This window comes from Sus scrofa, chromosome 10 (genome assembly GCF_054392235.1).
Source record: "Sus scrofa isolate SSC_HxYL_T2T_F1_AM1 chromosome 10, Sscrofa_HxYL_maternal_Yorkshire_Landrace_v2.0, whole genome shotgun sequence".
NCBI classification, from domain to species: domain Eukaryota; kingdom Metazoa; phylum Chordata; class Mammalia; order Artiodactyla; family Suidae; genus Sus; species Sus scrofa.
In genome coordinates this window covers 18,770,756-18,790,033 of record NC_139392.1, presented here as the reverse complement: position 1 = coordinate 18,790,033, position 19,278 = coordinate 18,770,756, and the positions used below count along the sequence as shown (strand labels likewise).

The following is a 19,278-nucleotide window of genomic DNA, read 5'->3' as shown; positions in this document are numbered from 1 at the left end:
GTCTTTTATGTTTAGACTTAATGAGCCATTTCTATATACCGTAAAACTGATTGTGCCTTAACAGAAAGCTAATGAGCCATAACAGTTTAACTTTACCTAAATATTAGCCAGTGCAGAATTTCAGTTATTTCATCATGTTCACTATTGAATGAGGTCCTAACACAAACACTAAGTTATTCGGCTTAGAGTACTTCTCAGCTGTCTAGACTGCAGTTGACCCTTGAACCACACTGGTTTAAACTGTGCGGATCCCCTTAAATGTGAATTTTTTCCAGCAGTAAATATTGCAGTGCTGCACAATCCAGGGTTAGTTGAATCTGTGAATGCAGAACTGCAGATATGGAGGAGCCGTGGATTTGGAAGGCTGACGATAAGTTAAACTCAAATTTTTAACCGCAGGAATGGTTGAGGCCTCTAACCCCCACGCTGTTCGGGGCCAGCTGTGCTACGGTTTTCCTTGACTACATCAACCAGGCAATTCTAGCATTCTGCAAAAGTATATATATATTTTTTCTGTCTCATATGCTTTAGACAGATTTTTCCCACCTCTTTCCAGATACTTCTGCCATGCCCCGTGGTACTCCATTATATGGGCAGCCATCCTGGTGGGGAGATGATGAGGTAGATGAAAAAAGGGCTTTCAAGTCCAATGGCAAACCTGAAGAAAAAAGTCATGAAACTGGAACATCAGGTAAAAAAAAAAAAAATCTGAGTATGACATTAAATATGTATTTTAGGAAGAACTTATTAAAGCCAAAGTCTGTCCACCCTTAAAAGAAATATCTCCTATCTTTAACATGATAAAAAATAGTCGATGAGTATTTTAGTGACATGGTCATTTTAACTTTATTTATTATGAATGATTATCACATAAGGTATTAATTCTTATATCTCTGTAAATCACCTTTATTTACAATTATTAAAACGATGTATAGTTTAATAATAAAATTGGGTATTTTAAATATTTTAAAATAATTATTAAAATGTTTTCAATTAGACCAAAAGAGTAGACACAAACTAATTGTGTGTTTTCCTTAGATTGACAAACATCTAATTATGTTTTTAAATGAAAAATTTTTATTCGCTTCAAATGCTCAAAAATGTATGAAATTAAAACTTCTTTAAAATCTCAGTGTGCTCAATTTGATGGAATACAGTGGCAACAAGATGAGCTGTTGAGCAGCCACAGTGAAGAACTGGTTCTGAGTCATATTCTCAGGTCAGTGGGCAAGGAACATACCCTTTTGTTGCCGGAGGAGTGTAGTAATGAATTAAACGAAAGTCCAGAAAATCAAGATTTCCAGGAAATAAACGAAGGTATCGGTTGTTTGTCACATAAGGACTTGACAAAGACAGCAGCACTGAAGGATGGAGCATCCGTTTTCTGTGATAATGCAGATAAGGATCCATAACGGGAGAAATTAAGTCCAGGCACCGGGAGGCAGTGTGCAGAGCCAGCCGTGACCCCGAGTCGAGGAGAGATTCCGTCAGAACTCTTCTCAACTTTCTGCCTTTGACATATTTACAAGATAAATAAAATATTTTTTCTTAGCTGCAGAATAAGAGCACTTGTTTTTAAATGTGCCCTAATTTTTACCAGGATACAAGTCTAAGAAAGCTGGCCTTACTGAGTTGATCCTAAAGTGTCCCAAACGAAGTTGTCAGCTTTGCACAGAAATTCCCATCTCAGTTTCCTTGTTTCTGTGGCCAACATGGTTTATTCTTTATGTCCAAGCTCAGAAACTGAGTATTATTTAGCATATCTTTAACATGCAGATAGCAGAAATGCTACCTGAGACTAAAGAGGAAAGAAATCCCCTGGCTTAAATAACTGAATCTTGTCAGGGTCGGTTAATGCAGCATCTCAGCCGTGTCATCAGCTAGCTCTTTTCTCTCCAGCTCCCAGCCCTTCTAGCCACAGTGGCTGCATACAGAGGGAGTTTTGCCTCGTACTCGGAGGCTGCTGGTCAATAGCAGGTAGGGAACGTGCCGCTTTGATCACATTCAGAAGGAAATCGAAAAGGTTGCTTTTAGAAGACCCCCTGGAAGCTGTCCCCAAAGTTTTCAACACATCTGTCATCTCGTTGGTGTCTCATAAGGTCAGGAGTAGGTCACCTGCTTATTTCTGAACCAGTGCCTGGCAAGGGTTATGAGATTATCCTTAAGCCAGTCGTACCCATCCTGAAGCCGAATGTGGCGTCAGTTTTCCCCTTTGGTCCATAAGCTGTGTCATGGGAAGAGCAGAACTCGGGAATGTTGGGGTTCTTTTAGGAGGGAGGAACAGGATGTGAATTTTGGAAGGCAATCCGGAATGGCTACTTTATTTGAAATCTCCGAGTGTCTCCCTTCCTTTCACCTCATCTGATACATCACCTACTTCTGTTGCCCTTGCTCCCCTTTGAATCATAATGGAACTCTTTCCAATTTCAACTCTTCTGCATTTCATTTTGTGTAATAAATCTAAGCTATCCTTTATTTCCTTTTCTCAAGAAACTGCGGTAGCTTCCTTTTGCTTGCAGAATGGATTTTATGTCAGAGTTCTCTCTAATTTTGTCCCACTTTTTCCTTAGCCCTATGTCCCATTACCAATGTTTAGCGTTATCTCTGAGAGCATCCCCCATAAATTAGACTCATTCTTGCCTGCTCTTCTCCCCCAGACATGTATTTATATTAATAAGAAGATATAGAATTCTAAAAGATGTGTGGGCGTATTTGTATTGCTAGCATGTAACAGTGTTTTGTTCAGTATTTTGTGTGTATGCCTTTTCATCTAAGCTGTAAGTCCCGTACTTCAAGGCTCACATGTTATATTACCACTGTGCACTATAGCCACCTGGGCCCGGGGGGGGGGGGGGGGGCGCGTGGAGGGAGAGAAGGGGAGAGAGAGAGAAAGGGGGGAGAGAGTGAAAGAGAAATGTGTTAATTTGGTGGTTAACTTAAAATACACAACTTCGCTATTACCAAGTCTGAAAACTAATTGTGATGATGAGGTTTCTAGCCATTAAAGGTCTGTCCTTCCACCCTCACACACAAAACAACTTTTGAAATCTGAACTACACCCTTCTAGAACACAGTGAAGTATAAATATAATTTTTGTACTGGAGACAGAACCATGGTTTACTGACAATAGCTAGCACTTCAGTGGTGCTTACTTTATCCAGACACTCTTCTTAGTACCCTGCGTATGTTTAATCATTTAATCCTCACAGCAATACCTACTGTTACCCATTTTATGAATAAGGAAACAGAGGCATAGTGATGTAAATTTATTTACCAAGGTCATCCAGCTAGCAAATAGTGTAGCTGGGATTCGAACCCAGGAGCCTGACTCCACACAATCTGTACTCTTAACCACAGTAAAAATTTCAGCAATCATCACACACACACACACACACACACACAATCATGCCAAGATATACTGGAGTTCCTGCTGTGGCTCAGCAGGTTAAGAACCTGACTAGGATCCATGAGGATGCAGGTTCAATCCCTGGCCTCGCTTAGTGGGTTAAGGATCCCACGTTGCCATGAGCTGTGATATAGGTCAAAGATGCTGCTTGAATCCCATGTTGCTGTGACTGTGGTGTAGACTGGCATCTGCAGCTGTGATTCGATCCCTAGCCTGGGAACTTCCATATGCCATGGGTGTGTCCCTAAAAAGACAAAAAAATAAAAATTAAAAAAGAATGTACTTTGTAGACTACAAAAATTTGAACAAACACTCCAAAAATAAATTGACATGAAAAATTGATCCCTCATACCTCTGCATGATAAAATAAATTTCAGACTAAAGCATCCAGTAGTGATTTCAGCTGTGGGCATGAAACTAAATTCTTAAATCATTATCAGCTTGTATGACCTGTCTTTTTGAGCATCTTTTCTGCCAGATGACAAAAGCTTTCTGATAATCTTGGGATTATTTTTGAGTTAGAAGGAATTAAGTGGTTTATATGTTTTGTTAAGTGGCTTAAAGCGCTCTGTCAGATTCAGTTGATTAAAAGCCTTGATGAGAGTCTCACTTGCTTTTTTTTTTTTTATTCCCCCCGCTTTTTAGGGCCTCACCTGCAGCATATGGAGGTTCCAAGGCTAGGTTGAATGGGAGCTGCAGCTGCCGGCCTACACCACAGCTACAGCAACGCCAGATCCAAGTCGTGTCTGCGACCTACCCCACAGCTCATGGCAATGTCAGATCCTTAATCCATTGAGCAAGGCCAGGGATCGAACCCACAACCTCATGGTTCCTAGTCAGATTCGTTAACCACTGTGCCACGACGGGAACTCCAACTTGCTTTCTTATATTACTATGAGGATGTTATTGTTCCAGATTGATCACTTGTCGTTTTCTAAAATACAGGGTGAGAGAAACAGTTTACTGATCTGAAATAATTTATGAGGCCAGCAGATACCACAGAATCAAATTTGAAAATGTATACTAAATATTGTTTCATTTTATCGTTTTGAAATTAAGGGTTTTTATGTTTAGTTTATTTATGCTCTAAGCATAATTTTTTGGTGAAAGCAAAAAGTGATTTGCTTCTTAGTTATCAATTTTTAGAATGTAAAAAAACTTGGTGCTTATTTTGAAAGGTGAATATTCCAGGAAGGGTAATAGAGTATCTGCTATCTAGCAAGTTTTTGTGTCCCTTTCTGTGGGCCCATGCATATCCAGAGTCTGCTACAGAATTACTTACAGCCCCCAAAACCCTGGAAGCAAATATTGGAGCAATCACGTTCTCCTGACATTGTGTGAACATTTTGCGTCCTATGAAGGAGAATTTGTCCTCATTTTAGTTCCGGTTTGCCCTTCTACCTGCTCACTTGGTTTAAACACTTTTTTTAGGTTCTGAAGGCCTTTATGTATTGCATACATTTTGAAAAGGTGTGTACAAATGTAAAGAGTAGATTTTTGACTCTTACATTGATTTGTAATCAAATTATGCTAAATTTGGAAACTTTTGAGCTGGAATTCCTTTTTGATGAAAGGAGTGTCCCAGTTCTTGTAATCTGAAGTATTGGAATATGATAGATTGGATGGGTGACTTAAGTAGAATGTGCCTTCATGATTGTAGTCTCTGTCGTCTCAAAATAGCTTAATTTAATTTAATGCGGAAGGGTGAAGGGAACACTTTTTTCTGGATTATGTGTATTATAAGTTTCCCCAGAAGATCACACAATCATGAAATACCTTAAGAACTTAAGGATATTGCCCTCTGATTTAGATAAATGTAATTAATTCTAGCATAATCAGTTACTAGACACTTTTAAATATCTAGCAGTTGAGATTCATAATAAAATATTAGTATAAATAAAATATTTTAGTGTACAGTTTATTTTTAGTGTATAGTTCACTGTAGTATAAACGAGATGGGCTTTGACGAGAAGTGAATGTTAATGAATTTCGGAATATATTTTGTCAGTGTTCGGAGAAAAGAAAGCTGTTATTTTTCTTTATTCATTTAGAAGACCCCTAATAATTTTTGTACTCGGCCTACAGTTCCCAAGTACAGTGGGCCCACACTTGATCTGATTTTATCATCTTCAGAGAAATGACTTCCTCTATGTAATAAATTTTCCAGATGACGGAACAAAAGTTTATCCATTTCCTGCATTGCTTTTAAAGGAATTACCCATCTCAGTGCCTTCTTATGCAAAGAAGACAACCTAATGAAACATTTTGTTTTATGGCTCAGAAGCATTGTTAGGAATATCGGTGATAGAACTCTGACACGTGACAGGGACATCCTTGGGAGACTTGACGAGCATCAGACTGTTTGCCGCATATACTGAATGGTTCTGAACTCCTGGGTTTTGGAGCCATGCGTCTGTGCTTGATTGTTTTTCATACCCTCCAGATTTGCCTCCTGTCATCTGAGTAGTCAGTAAAGGTTCTCAATGAGGGACTGAAGAATCCCATCAATATTCAATTTTTGAAAAGATGTTTCAAAAGAACAAATACTTCAGTTAATTAGAAAGTGATTGGAAACAACCTCATCTGCCTGTGTTGCCTTTCCTTCCTAGTAAATTATCTGCAAATGATTTTTCTATCTATTTTTAAAGGAATGCTTTATTGAACTTTAGAGAAATTTTGGAGAGGAACTTTTTATTTGAACTCACTCTCTACCATCTTAATAAGAGACATGGTTCTTTTGCTTCCTGAAAAACAGGGCAGTTTAATCTTTAATTTTTTTTGTTTGTTTGCATTTGCACTATCTGATAACAGACTAAAAAAAAATCATTTCAGTTAGCATTTTCATTTCTCTGCCTTTACATTATGGATAAAGGCACTTATTTTTATGCCTTTATATTTATCTCAGAGGCAACAGAGGAATAGTGACAGTGTTCCAGAGTTGCTTGCCTCTGCCAACTCTTCTTCTTGATCTGAGATCTGTAATTCAGCATTCGCCTGGGATTTTTGACACTTAGACACATTCTCCTGTGTGGAGATGTTCATGAATTTCCTTTTGGAATTAACTGGCTAGCAACTGAATTTTCTCCTTTCACTTTGTTTCCCATGGCTGCTTGGTTTGCCGTGCTGCCAGCAGACCACATGTTTTAGCTTTACTCATTTTTTTCTTCTATATAAACTGTATCTGTCTTCTTGGATTACAATTAGTAATACAGTAGTAATGATATGTTTGTCGCTGTAATGTCTCTGAATGTGATGGTGACAAATGGTAAGTGAATCATTATGTCTAGAACATGGCTTATATATTGACATCATGTTTATTTTCTCATTTGAGGACCTGTTCTCCTTTGGAACTTTATTTGTGCTTGTAGATATTTCATATATTTCATCCTCCTTACCTGATGAGGAAATTCATATTTTTTTTTTAGTCTCTCTAGAAATGTACTTTGAGTATGCATCTCTATCTCCATTTGAGTTCAGTTCTTTTTACTTTGATAATTTCTGGATCCAAGTTGGAAAAAATATGTACCTCACCAGGCATGGTCCATCTCTTAACTGCTTCACTGTCTTTTGACATTGCTGCTGCTTATCTTGCATCTCCTATTTGTAACTGAATGCCATGTTTATAATCAAAATTATTTCTCCTCTGTGACATTTGCCATTCTTTCTCATCCAGACTTCCTTCTGATTCTCATGGATTAACACAAGTGGCCATTGCTGTATGCCCTCAAGTGCTAGAAGCTCCCAAATATTTTGAATTTTCTCTTATTTTTCTTATTAGGGTGCAGCATAGATGCCAAGCAAGTTGAGGAACAAGCTGCAGCTGCAAATGAAGAAGTACTTTTTCCTTTCTGTAGGGAACCAAGTTATTTTGAAATCCCTACAAAAGAATTTCAGCAACCATCACAAATAACAGAAAGCACTATTCATGAAATCCCAACAAAAGACACACCCAGCTCCCATACAACAGGTGCAGGGCATGCTTCCTTTACCATTGAGTTTGATGACAGTACCCCAGGGAAAGTAACTATTAGAGACCATGTGACAAAATTTGCTTCTGATCAGCGCCACAAGTCAAAGAAGTCTTCTCCTGGAACTCAAGACCTGCCGGGAATTCAAACTGGAATGATGGCACCAGAAAACAAAGTAGCTGACTGGCTAGCCCAGAACAACCCTCCTCAGATGGTGTGGGAAAGAACAGAAGAGGATTCCAAAAGTATTAAAAGTGACGTTCCAGTTTACTTGAAAAGGTTGAAAGGTAAAGTGAAATGATCATTTCAAAACTTCCTATTTTATGAAAAAGTTCATTCTTCCCAGTAACCAAACTACTATTAGGTAAATAATTATATGGTAGGAAATTTGTGCTTTTTCAAAAGTTTATATTTGATTTTAGAGCAAAGCTGTATGGCCCACATCCAACTTCCTCAATCAGAACAGTCTGCTGCTTTCACTTCCTTGCCAAAACCAGATTGGTTTTATAACTTTATATTTATGTCATTAAAGATGTTTATTTTTCCTGTGGAAATAAGAGTCATTCGGTTCACCAGTGGAATTCCCTAGAAGACAGTTCTCATCATTTTCTCGACTTAAGGAAAAGATACACTCAATTCTCTTCTCCATTGTTTGCTTCTCGTAAGATGGCAGGATATAAATTTTGAAAGTTTTAAGCCATTGGATAATGGCTCACACTTCTGCTTTGGCAATACCATCACATTGTTAGCAGAGCATTGCCAACTATTCTCAGGTTACTCTTAAAACAGATTTTTTTTTTTTTGCTTATAGATACTGGGAATTAATCGAATTAAGACTTTTTTCACTAGTAAGACTTTTATGAAAACTGCCGTTGAGTGTTTATTGGTGAAATAGTTATTAGATATGTTGTATTAGTATAACCCTTGGCCAGAGTATAACATCTTTTATACCTGTACCTCAAAGTATCAACTGATCAACTTTTTCCATTCATTTTGCCAATTAATTTAGAATTTATTGAGGACAGACTTATGCTATCTTAATTTTATTTAACAAGCTGTCTATAAGGGAAATGATTTCATGTTAATCTAACTATTCTGTTACTATACAAAAAGTTCAAGAGCTTTAAATAAATTCTCTTTGAGGTCAGAGATTATATATCACTTACCTTTTATCTTTAAAGCTTTACCTAGGACTTGAGTATGTGATAGGTACTCAGTAATTGGAATAAACTATGACTTCACTATCATTGACAAGACTGACCCCATTTTAACCTGGACTTTATGCCCTGGGATTCTGATAAACTAATGAAGAAATACCTATTTCTGATTTGTTAGAAATAAGCAGTGAGTGAGATGGTATAGTTACCTAATTCTTTGTCAGGGCCTATTTCTGTATTTAATTATAATCATAAGCAATTAATTACCTGGCATATGAACTTTTGACATGGGATCAGTTTTTTTTTTCTCCTACTTGATAATAATAAATTATAATTGAGGCCTGTATGTGTACATAGATATTAAAGCTCACAAATAAAAGCTACCCATTTGTAAATTGACAATTTTTATGAATTGGATGAATAATACCGATAGCCTAGTATCATATAAAATGTAGCATGATCTTTGAAAATTTAGAAATAACATCATCTTTTTGAAACCACTCTTAATAAATGTCAAAAATGAACGTAAAAGATCCTTTTAAAAGCAACCGTTAAAAGTGCCTTGATTAGGGTGTCCCTTGGTGGCCTAGTGGGTTAAGAATCCGGCATTGTCACTGCCATGGCATGGCTTTGATCCCTGGCCCAGGACTTGCGTGCTGCAAGTGAGGCCAAAAAATGATTTTTTTAAAAAACCACCTTTCTTAAATGCTGTAATTTTAGTCATAATAACTATTTTGTTTTAGCTGTTATTTTGATTCCAAATGGAGGCATTAATGCTCACAGTGTAGCTGTACATTCGTGATTAGATATTTTAAACCTTTACCAGAAATCATATGAATTACTGTTATCCCTCAGAGCAGATTTATAGGTACATTCTAGTATGTTGCCGTTGCCATTGCTTAGACTCCTTCTTAGGGATTTCCCTTCCGGCCATTGTACAAACCATCCAAGAAATTGTCTTTGCGAATATAATTTATTTTTGATCCAAGATCGAGCCACTTTATTTCTTCAGACGTATTTATAAAAGACTTTCCCCCAGAGTCAGAGATGCCATCATTAAAGATTTTCCACAAGTTGGGGTATCCAAAATATATATCTGGACTCAAAATGTGTAAGTATAGCAAATCATAACAATTTCACAATAATTAGACTTTTAGCAACTGCTTAGATCAGTCGAAAACTTGTAAGTAGGCAAAGCAAAGCAAAACAGCTTTGCTCCTGCGGGAGTGAGGTGCACACACTTTGGGAACAGGAGATACTGTTCATAAAGCCCAGACGCTTCAGACATTTAGGAGAGTTGTGCTTCTTTTGACCAAGTATAGCTTCTAAATGGGTATAGCTAGCCTACCCTAAAAAATACTGAAAGGACTTCAACATTTTTATGTCTGATTAATGATAGACAAAGTAGAAAGCAGCTTGGTGAGAACAGTTGCTACTGATTTTTTGTTGTTGGTTGAGTAAAAACAGAAATCACAGTTTAGCTCAGATATCTTGTATAATGCTGAAAAATGCAAAAAAGTATTTTTCAAGGCAGAAAATGGCTGATTTCCTTTTTTGTTTGTTTGTTTGTCTTTTTAGCATATGGAGGTTCCCAGGCTAGGGGTTGAATCGGAGCTGTAGCTGCTGGACCACACCACAGCCACAGCCACACAGGATCCGAGCTGCATCTGTGACCTACACCACAGCTCACGGCAGCGCGGGATCCTTAACTCACTGAGCGAGGCCAGGGATTGAACCCATGTCCTTGTGGATACTAGTTGGGTTTGTTAACCCCTGAGCCACGATGGGAACTCCAGAAAATGGCTAATTTCTAAAGAGGATTTTTAACCTGTAACTTGAAGAAGTGATACTGAACGGGCCTGACACCAGACAAGTGCCAAATTTTATATTCATTTATAGCTTATAAATTGCATTCATTAAAAGTGAATATTTTTAAAGCTATTCATTTATAGCTTTATATTCATTTTTAGATTCACTTAGAGCTTTCTGGTTCAAGAATGAAATTCCACAATTTAGTTGGTACAAGAACAAAATTCTGTAAAGATGATGTTTTCATATTGTCAGTGTGTGTGTGTGTGTGTGTGTGTGTGTGACATAGGTTAGTTGGTCTTAGTACGTCGGATGTATGGGAGTTCGTTATAACGCTTACAAACTGGATTGCTCTTCAGGATATCCAGTCCAACATGAAATAGATTGTACAATGTCATGTTTTTAATGACTTCTGTGTTTGAACTAATGGTTTTGTTTGGTTCTGTGTCCCATCTGCTATTCCTGATTCCTAGCTTAATTACCAAGGCAGACATTCCATTAATTAAACGCAGCTTTTTCCTTTTCAGATTGCTTTTCACTAGCTGCTAATTTGAAGAAAGGTTTTTTTCAGATTTGTTGTCTATCTGATGTTTATAATGTTAGTGGCTGTCACTCTGCAGAAAGTGCTCCTGAAACCCCTTCATTTCGGTCTTACTCACCCCCTTTGCCTCCCTGGCTTGTTACTTTCCCAAAACACTTTTCTATGTGCTCCACTCCCTTCTGAGTCTTCTCACTCCTTTTATGTACCACGTTTTTTGTTTTGTTTTTACTTATGTTATGATTTTTATGTTTTCCATTATAGTTGATACCTGGGAGTTGGGGGGTAATAGATGGCTCCAGTTTTGTGGCGGGTCCTCTTGCGTTAAGTGATTAGCACCAATAGGTAACCTGTACATTCATTAGAAACAAGCCCATGAGTATTAAAACTAAACTTTCTCTTGGACATTTGTCCTTTGCCCTCCCCAGGCCCTACATCTTTAAGTTCTGATCATCATTTGTTTGATATTGTGTTATTCAGCGGGTGTTCAGATGAAAGTTTGTAATCCAGATTTGGTGTTGCTGCGCGGTGTGGATGGGTTGCAGATGCAGCTAGGATCCAGTGTTCTGTGGCTGTGGTGTAGGCCTGCAGCTTTGATTTGACCCCTGGCCTGGGAACTTCCATATGCTGCAGCTGTGGCCGTAAAAAGACAAAAAAAAAAAAAAAATATATATATATATATATATATATATATATATATATATCCCAGAAAAATTTAAAGCTCAGATTTAGTCCCTGAAGAATTGGAATACATGGTTGACTAGATTCATGTATAGCTTTCTTCTAAAAAGCTATCATTTAAAACATGCATAGAATAACATGACTTTCCATTAAATTCATGCTATAATAATATAACTATCATTTGATTTTTTTTTTCTAATGGACTTATTTAGGTAGAATCCTAAATCAATGAAAAATAATTTTCATGAAGTTTCACATTTAATCTCTAATAAAACTATGAAGGATAACAACAACAAAAAAAAACCTGTGTTAGGAAGCTGATGCTCTCAAAATTCAATACAGTTTTCTAACTTGATTCTACATGCTTAATGGAGAAGACATATTTTTATGTGATCATATTTAGCACCATGCCATTTGTCTGGTAGATTTATATAGGATTTCATAGACTACACATTTCCATGCTGGGCCTTTTAGCATGCCTTATTAAATAACTTATTGAAGCCACCAGAGTTTAAATGAACATACATGCAGTTTCAAAAATTCTCATAGCTAGAAAGACATTTGTGGGAGTTCCCATTGTGGCTTAGTGGAAACAAATCTGACTAGCATCCATGAGGACATAGGTTCAATCCCTGGCCTCGCTCAGTGGGTTAACTATCCGGTGATCTGTGGCGTAGGTCACAGATGCAGCTTGGATCCCGCGCGTTGCTGTGGCTGTGGTGTAGGCCGGTGACTACAGCTCCATTTTGACCCCTAGCATGGGAGCCTCCATATGCTGCAGGTGTGACCCTAAAAAGATAAAAAAAAAAACAAATAAAATAAAATACTAGTTAGAAAAATGCAAAAAAAAAAAAAGGCATTTGTAAAGAGTTGCACAAGAATTGGTGGAAACCAAAAATTTGCTTCTTTTTATTATGACAAAAATGTGATGACTCTTAGCTTGCAGTGCTGTTCATTCAGTACTGCAAGCTAAGAGTCACCACATTTTTATGTCATTTGTATACTTTTTTCCGGTATGATGATAAGCATTTCAGTGACCGCACTCTTTTCTGTCTTTTCCTCTCTAATGTTAAGGATAAATTTCTGGATTGCTTAAATAAGGTAAAAGGTTTGAAGGCAGGATTAATGTTTAAAGTTATAAATACAGACTATCACAGATGATATAGCATTGCTTATCTGTTAAAGGTATTTCCAAACCATTATTAAGTTAAAATTTGGAGAAAGAAAAGTAATCCTTTTCAGTTGCTTATAAAGGACTCATTGTTGTTGACAAAATTTGAATATAAGCATTGCAATTGAGGGAAGTTTGCAGAGCCTGTTACTGAAGAGAACATATGACTTCGGATTGAAAAGGGGGAGGGGCCAGAACAAACAGCACTTTTGTATATGCTTCTAATTTTCTCCACGGGATTTTTTTTTTTTTCCTTCTCTATTATGCGGTTTCTTTTTTGTGTGCAGGAAATAAACATGATGATGGCACACAAAGCGACTCAGAAAATGCTGGAGCTCACAGGCGCTGCAGCAAACGTGCACCTCTGGAGGAACACTTAAGGCGCCACCATTCAGACCAGAAGAAGCTCCAGAAGGCTCAGGCTCCTGAAAAGCATCACGACCAAGCTGTTGTAAGTCAGACTGCTTTTATGATTGCATTCCTTGATGAAGACAATCCCCGAAAAAGAAGGTCGTATTCTTTTACTCAGAGTACAGGAATCTTGTGTCAGGAAACTACTTACTCAACACCACATACAAAACTTGAAAAAACGAAATCTCCAACAGCAGATGCCAAAGTGGTTTCTTTGTCTTTACAGACTAGCTCTGCGCACCACAGAGGGGGGCATGGTGTTCCACATGGGAAATTGTTTAAACAGAAATCAGAGGAGCCATCGGTGTCCATTCCCTTCCTACCAACTGCATTATTAAGAAGTTCAGGGAGTCTTGGGCACAGACCAAGCCAGGAGATGGATAAAATGTTAAAAAATCAAGCTACTTCTGCTGCTTCTGAAAAGGATAATGATGATGACCAAAGTGACAAGGGCACTTACACCATTGAGTTAGAGAATCCCAACAGTGAGGAGGTGGAAGCAAGGAAAATGATTGACAAGGTAAAGCACTGACATTTGGGTATGATGTTAGTTTTCTCGTGGTATATTCGACTATTGGAAGTTATTGGGGAGATAGAATAAAACGTTCTCATGTAGTCAATACTGTCGAACCTTTAGGAGTTTATTAGGAAACTGCAAGACTAACAGTAAGACCAAAATCCTTTTTGATTTTGTTCTGCTTATATTCTGAATTTGCCTGCGTTTCATATATAAAGTCCTATACATATAAGGTGTTTGGATCTTTTAAATTTGTTTGAATTTTAAGATAGACTTTTAAAATGCTATACTTTGGCCATTCTCACTTTGCATTTATTTAAAAACTAAGCATCACACAAAACCAGATAGCTATGACTCTGTTAATATAAACATTAGCTGATACGAGCTAAACAAAGCTTTTCTGCCTACTAATTTCATTTTGGAAGCAGATAAAAATATGAATGTTTTAATCAGTTTTGTTCCTTGTCCTTAGTTTCACTGCTGTCTGTGGTGATAGAAAAGTATATGAAAACAAAATCAGTGTGTATATGATACTCTGAGTTTAGCCAAGCGTATATCTAGTCATGATGACTATTTACATTTCAGATTTTTTTTTTACATTATTAATGTGTGTAATGATTGTTGTATGGTTTAAAAGTAGTTCTTCCTCTCAATTTTTTTTCCCCATAATGGAAGGTTGACTTTAGAATCAGCTGCATATTTTATCCCCTGGAAACAGAAACATAAATTTGGCTAAACATGAATCTCTTGTTAAAGTTCTTGTTAATTGCTCAGCATGTGAGTAGCACCAGCATCACTAGGGAACTTGTTAGAAATACAGAATATACAGAACCTCAGGCCCAGCTTAAACATACTGCATCAGAATCTGCTTTAAAAACAAGGTTTATATGCACGTTAACATTTGAGCTACAGCTAGTTTAGATGATAAGTATGCCGAATGGTCTTTTAGAGACTAGACAAGATAACCCTTTGGGATGCAGGGCAATTATTAATACTTATGTTAGCTTTTAATTTCACCGTTTTAATTTTTATTTAGGAGTGTGTTCTACAATCTGTGTAATCTATTGGTATATGTATATAATTTATAAACATTCATTTATTGAGGAACATATGCTCAAAATTTTTTACCGTTGGAGGGTACAGCTCTGAACTTTTGGAGACCCATTAGTTTAGGAAATAGATGTTATGATAGTTGTTAATAAGAGAGATAAATCAATTAAACAGATAAAGTTATTTTTCTGATATATTAGAGGAAATCTAAGGACACAGTATTGGAAATAGAAAATGACTCTTGGTGATGTTGAATTATTTTCATCATTGGGAATCAGTAATGACATTTCTTTCAGATTATTTTAAAGTTTATAATTTTTTCTCTGGTTATTGAGAACACGTATATTGCTATTTAAAATACTGTCAAATAGAAAATAAAAGGATACTTTTTGAACAAAAAAAAGAGACTGCTAAGAAGTTTTAAAATTCAGATTAATATTAATTTTATCCTATTAGACCTTTGTTTGGTTTATGGGTATTTCATTCATAGTTACTGATGTTTCTCTATTAAAACATTATATTATAGTGAGAGATTATATTGTACTTAAGAGCATGAACACTTGGAGGCAGACAGTGGAATTAAGTACAAACCCTGCATGTGCTAGAGATGTGCCCTTGAGTCAACTAACCTCTTGAAGCCTGTGTTTATTTTATCAGTAAAATGGAGGCAATCTCACCAGGTTGCAAAAAGGATTTAATAAAACATATAAAAGGCTTCTTACAATATCTTTCTTATAACAAGAGGTCTATAAATGTTAGCTGTGTTACTACCCTTATTAAGAGTTTCCACATATGGATCTCTACTATAGGTATTAATAAATCCTGAAAAGTTCTCAGCATTGAAAGGGTCAAATCTGAAGCTCAAATGGAAATTAGAGTGCAGGAGAATAGCCTGGCCAGAACAGCCAGAAAGCCAAGAAAGAAGTCATTATTACGGATGAGACCCCTTAGTAAACTCCCAGGTAGAGGGAGGGACCACAAAATCTGCTGTACACTTGCTACCTGTAATTGTCATAAGCATCTTTTTTTCATTTTCAAAAAGAATCTCAGTTTCAATGATAAATTATATGGTCACACTATGGACAGGGAAAAACCACGTTTTTAGAGCAGGATTCATTTAAGGGAGTAATGTCAGACTGTGACTGAGTAAATAATTCAGAGTCGTTCTTAGTTTGTATAAATGAGAAAACAAAGCCAAGAGCATAACTCTCAGGAAAAAACAAGAGTCACTACATTGCCCTGTGAATCCCAAAGAAAAAGAGCTGAGAATCTATGAGCTGTGGTTAAAGCTAGAGGTCAGGCCCTGGGGAGACAAATGCCTAAAGAACAGGAAGTAACCTGTGGGCATGAAGAAAACCAAGACCAAGAATAGCCAGAATCTAGGCCTCAGAAGGACCTGGGAGGGAGGAGCAGATCCCGGCATCCCTCCAAATTGCTGTCATCCGTGTTCTCCCTTTTGAAGTTTAGGGTGTGTGGGATGGACGTGGGGGCCATCAGCTGTTGTCCCTCTCGATTTAACTGTTGTTTGGTCCTGAAAACCGAAGTGTGGCCTCTTTCCTTTTCTACTCCCTCATTGGAGAGCTGGTTTGTTTTGTCCATTTACTCTTTTAGCAACCTTTACTCAACATCGACTGGGTGCCAGGCTTTGTGTTGGGAGAGAAAGATTAAAAAGACAAGAGTTCTCCTCAAGAACTGAATATGAAGAGGAATGGAACCACACAAGTAAAGCATGAATTAAAAGTAGTACGATGAGGAGTTTCCCCTTGTGGCTCAGCAGGTTAAGAACCCAACTTGTATCCATGAGGATGTGGGTTTGATCCCTGGCCTCGCTCATTGGGTTAAGGATCTGGCATTGCTAACAAGCTCCAGTGTAGGCTGCAGATGTGGCTCGAATCCCCTGTTGCTGTGGCTCTGGTGTAGATTGGCAGCTGCAGCTCCAATTTGACTCCAAACATGGGAACTTCCATATGCTGCAGATGCAGCCCTAAAAAAGTACGATGAATGCTTTGATAAACAAACTTTTCAAGTAAGGATACTAATGGTTTCCAAAAGGTTATGTTTTCCTCAGAGAGTCTTTAGCCATCCAGTCTAAGACATCTCCCTAGTCACTATCAGATCAGCTTATTTTAATCATAAGCTTTATCCCTGTTTGATAGTTTCTTATTTACTTGCCTCCCACTTCCCTATAACAAACATGTGCTCAGGCACAGGTGCAAGACTATAAACTCCATGACTGCAGGAACCTAGTGCCTGGTGTAGAAAATGTACTCAATAGATATTGAATTTAATTGCCAACTAAGCGTATGTTGAAACCTGTGGACTTAATCCCATAACGAGCGTGGTCGAAGGTTTTCCAGACATACGGAGCAACGTGTTCAAAAGCACAAGGAAGTGGAGGACTTGTGCGGAAGACCACAGTTACTTTTAGAGAACTGAGGTTGAAGTAGATAGTGAAGGCCCCTGTGTATCATCCTAAAAACTTCAGATTTTTTAATACTGAAAAGGCGGCGGTGGATCATTGCAGCCTTTTAGGTACGGCAGGTATGATCAAGTCACTGTCATAAGTGTGAAGAAGGGATGGAAAATTGGCAAGGTTGGAAGCAGAGAAGGCAGTTAAAAGAGCTGCTGGCATGTCCAATAGGCAGTCGAATATGCATGTCCTCCGTGTCTTAGGGAAGAGGTCTGGGCTAAGATACCGATTTCGGAGTTAGAGTAGCTGAATGCACAATAATGTTTGAGATCGCTTGGAAAGAATGCCTAGAGTAAGAAGAGGCCAAGAAGGAAATTCTTAGCAACGCTAACATGGGTGGATAAAGGAATAAGAGTGAATAAAGGAGGATCAAACAGAAATAAGAGCAAACCAAACGAAAAGAGCATCTTGGAGTCAGAAAGAGACTGAAAAAAAAGTGATTGAGCATCAGCGTCACGTGCTACACCGATGTTCGCTATGAGAAGCCCTGGAAGGCCTGTTCAGTTTTTCCCCCAAATACCTTGTCTTCCTGGGTGTAGGGAAGAAAAGTAGAACATATATTTGCATCTTAACTCGGAGACGTTGCACACTTTTAAGATGGGCTTTCTTTAAAGAGACGATGAAGTAAAATGCCATCATCTTCTGTGATGGTCGTAGTTAAAAGGGCCTGAGATATCCCCTGACCCAGCCCCCAGGTTATGGGATCACAGCACTGGGGTTTGTATGCTTGTGTGGTGGGTTTGTCCCTAGATAACCTTATTTTATGCTTTGTCCCCAAATTTACCTTTTATGCTATTAACACAAATGTCTGTTATTTATAAAGACCTCTTAAGTTTTACGTCTAAGCTTGCATGGAGATGCGCTCTAATAAGAAAGTGCTGTTAACTGCCTGGACTGAAGGTAATTGTCTTCCGTAGCCATGCTAATCGCCCCTGGACCTCCCTGCTTTGACTTCCCTGTGACACCTAGAAAACCCATTGTAGAGCCACTTTCTTTTCCCTACTCCTTCATCCAAAGCACTGCCCAGGGAAGAGGAGGATGTTGTCAGGGCGGCTCTAGCCTCTCTCTTTTGTTGTTGTTGCTTTTTAGGGCTACACCCGAGGCATGTGGAAGTTCCAGGCTAGGGGTCAAATGTCAGCCTACACCACAGAGACAGCAGTGCCATGTCCAAGCCGTGTCTGCGACCTACAGTCACCCCAGCTCACAGCAACGCCGGATCCTTAACCCACTGAGTGAGGCCAGGGATCGAACCTCTGTCCTCATGGACCCTAGTTGGGTTCTAAGCCCCAAGGGGAACTCCCGGCTCTAGACTTTCAAGCTCAGTGAGAAAGACTTGTAGTGAAAACAGAAAGCCAAAGATTAAATGAAAGAGAGAAATTGGCCATTGTTGAGGGCTTGAGGTTGTGTCTTTCGAAACAAGTCTCTCTCCTCTCCAGAAATCCCGTCCCGCGGACCATTTCTTCGGGGTACCTCTCCTGTCCTGAGCTTTAACTCCCCGGGTACCTCTTTTTAGCATCATCTCTCCCCTCCTGGGGCTTTGTATCTCTCAGTGCCGATTCTGTCGGCAGCCGGGGCATAGGGAAGAATCCAGAACCAGGAGAACTGTAACAAGACTGGGATCACGGAAGAAAGAACCTCGACAGCAGTGAGTCAGCCCAGACGAAACCAGAGCTGCGAGCCTGGATCCAGGTGTAAGCTGTTCCTGACTCTGAGGTTCACGGCAAGATTGGGTCCAGGTCAGAGCCAGGGAGCTGTGATAGAGTCAGAGTTAGGCAGAGAGTGCCAGGTAGGGCACAGAAGAAGGAAGTGTGTCCACAGTCCACTCACACACCAGATGAGATGAGTGGAGAAAAGATCAAACGAGAGCCTGGTGTGGTAAGAGAAGACCTTGATAACAGAGGCTGCATTTGAATTTGGATGTAACACTTTTTTCTGCTTCCTTTTAATCTAGAAACATCTGAGTTGATGGGCCAAAGCAAAGAGTGGGGTTCTTAACAGGTCGATTCTGACAGCTTGATTTTTCTTCCTCATACACTAATCTTCTTTCTTGCTGTCTTTTCACTGAACAAAAAAAAAAAAAAAATTTTTTTTAAATTTTTC

The 19,278-nt window shown here is 38.4% G+C and overlaps 1 protein-coding gene across 18 annotated transcripts in view; it reads left to right on the top strand.

Annotated features, from left to right (window-relative positions):
• CEP170 (centrosomal protein 170) overlaps window positions 1-19,278 on the top strand; it is a 122,207-nt gene that overhangs the window by 59,954 nt on the left and 42,975 nt on the right. For 10 of the 18 annotated variants that reach the window (XM_084979265.1, XM_021064160.2, XM_084979264.1 and 7 more), the window contains exons 7-10: window positions 557-691; window positions 7,185-7,661; window positions 13,018-13,181; window positions 13,368-13,661. In XM_084979265.1, the coding sequence (XP_084835391.1) occupies window positions 557-691; window positions 7,185-7,661; window positions 13,018-13,181; window positions 13,368-13,661 (1,070 nt within the window). The remainder of the gene's footprint in view (window positions 1-556; window positions 692-7,184; window positions 7,662-13,017; window positions 13,182-13,367; window positions 13,662-19,278) is intronic. The other 8 variants (XM_021064171.2, XM_084979267.1, XM_084979266.1 and 5 more) reach the window with 1 other exon arrangement.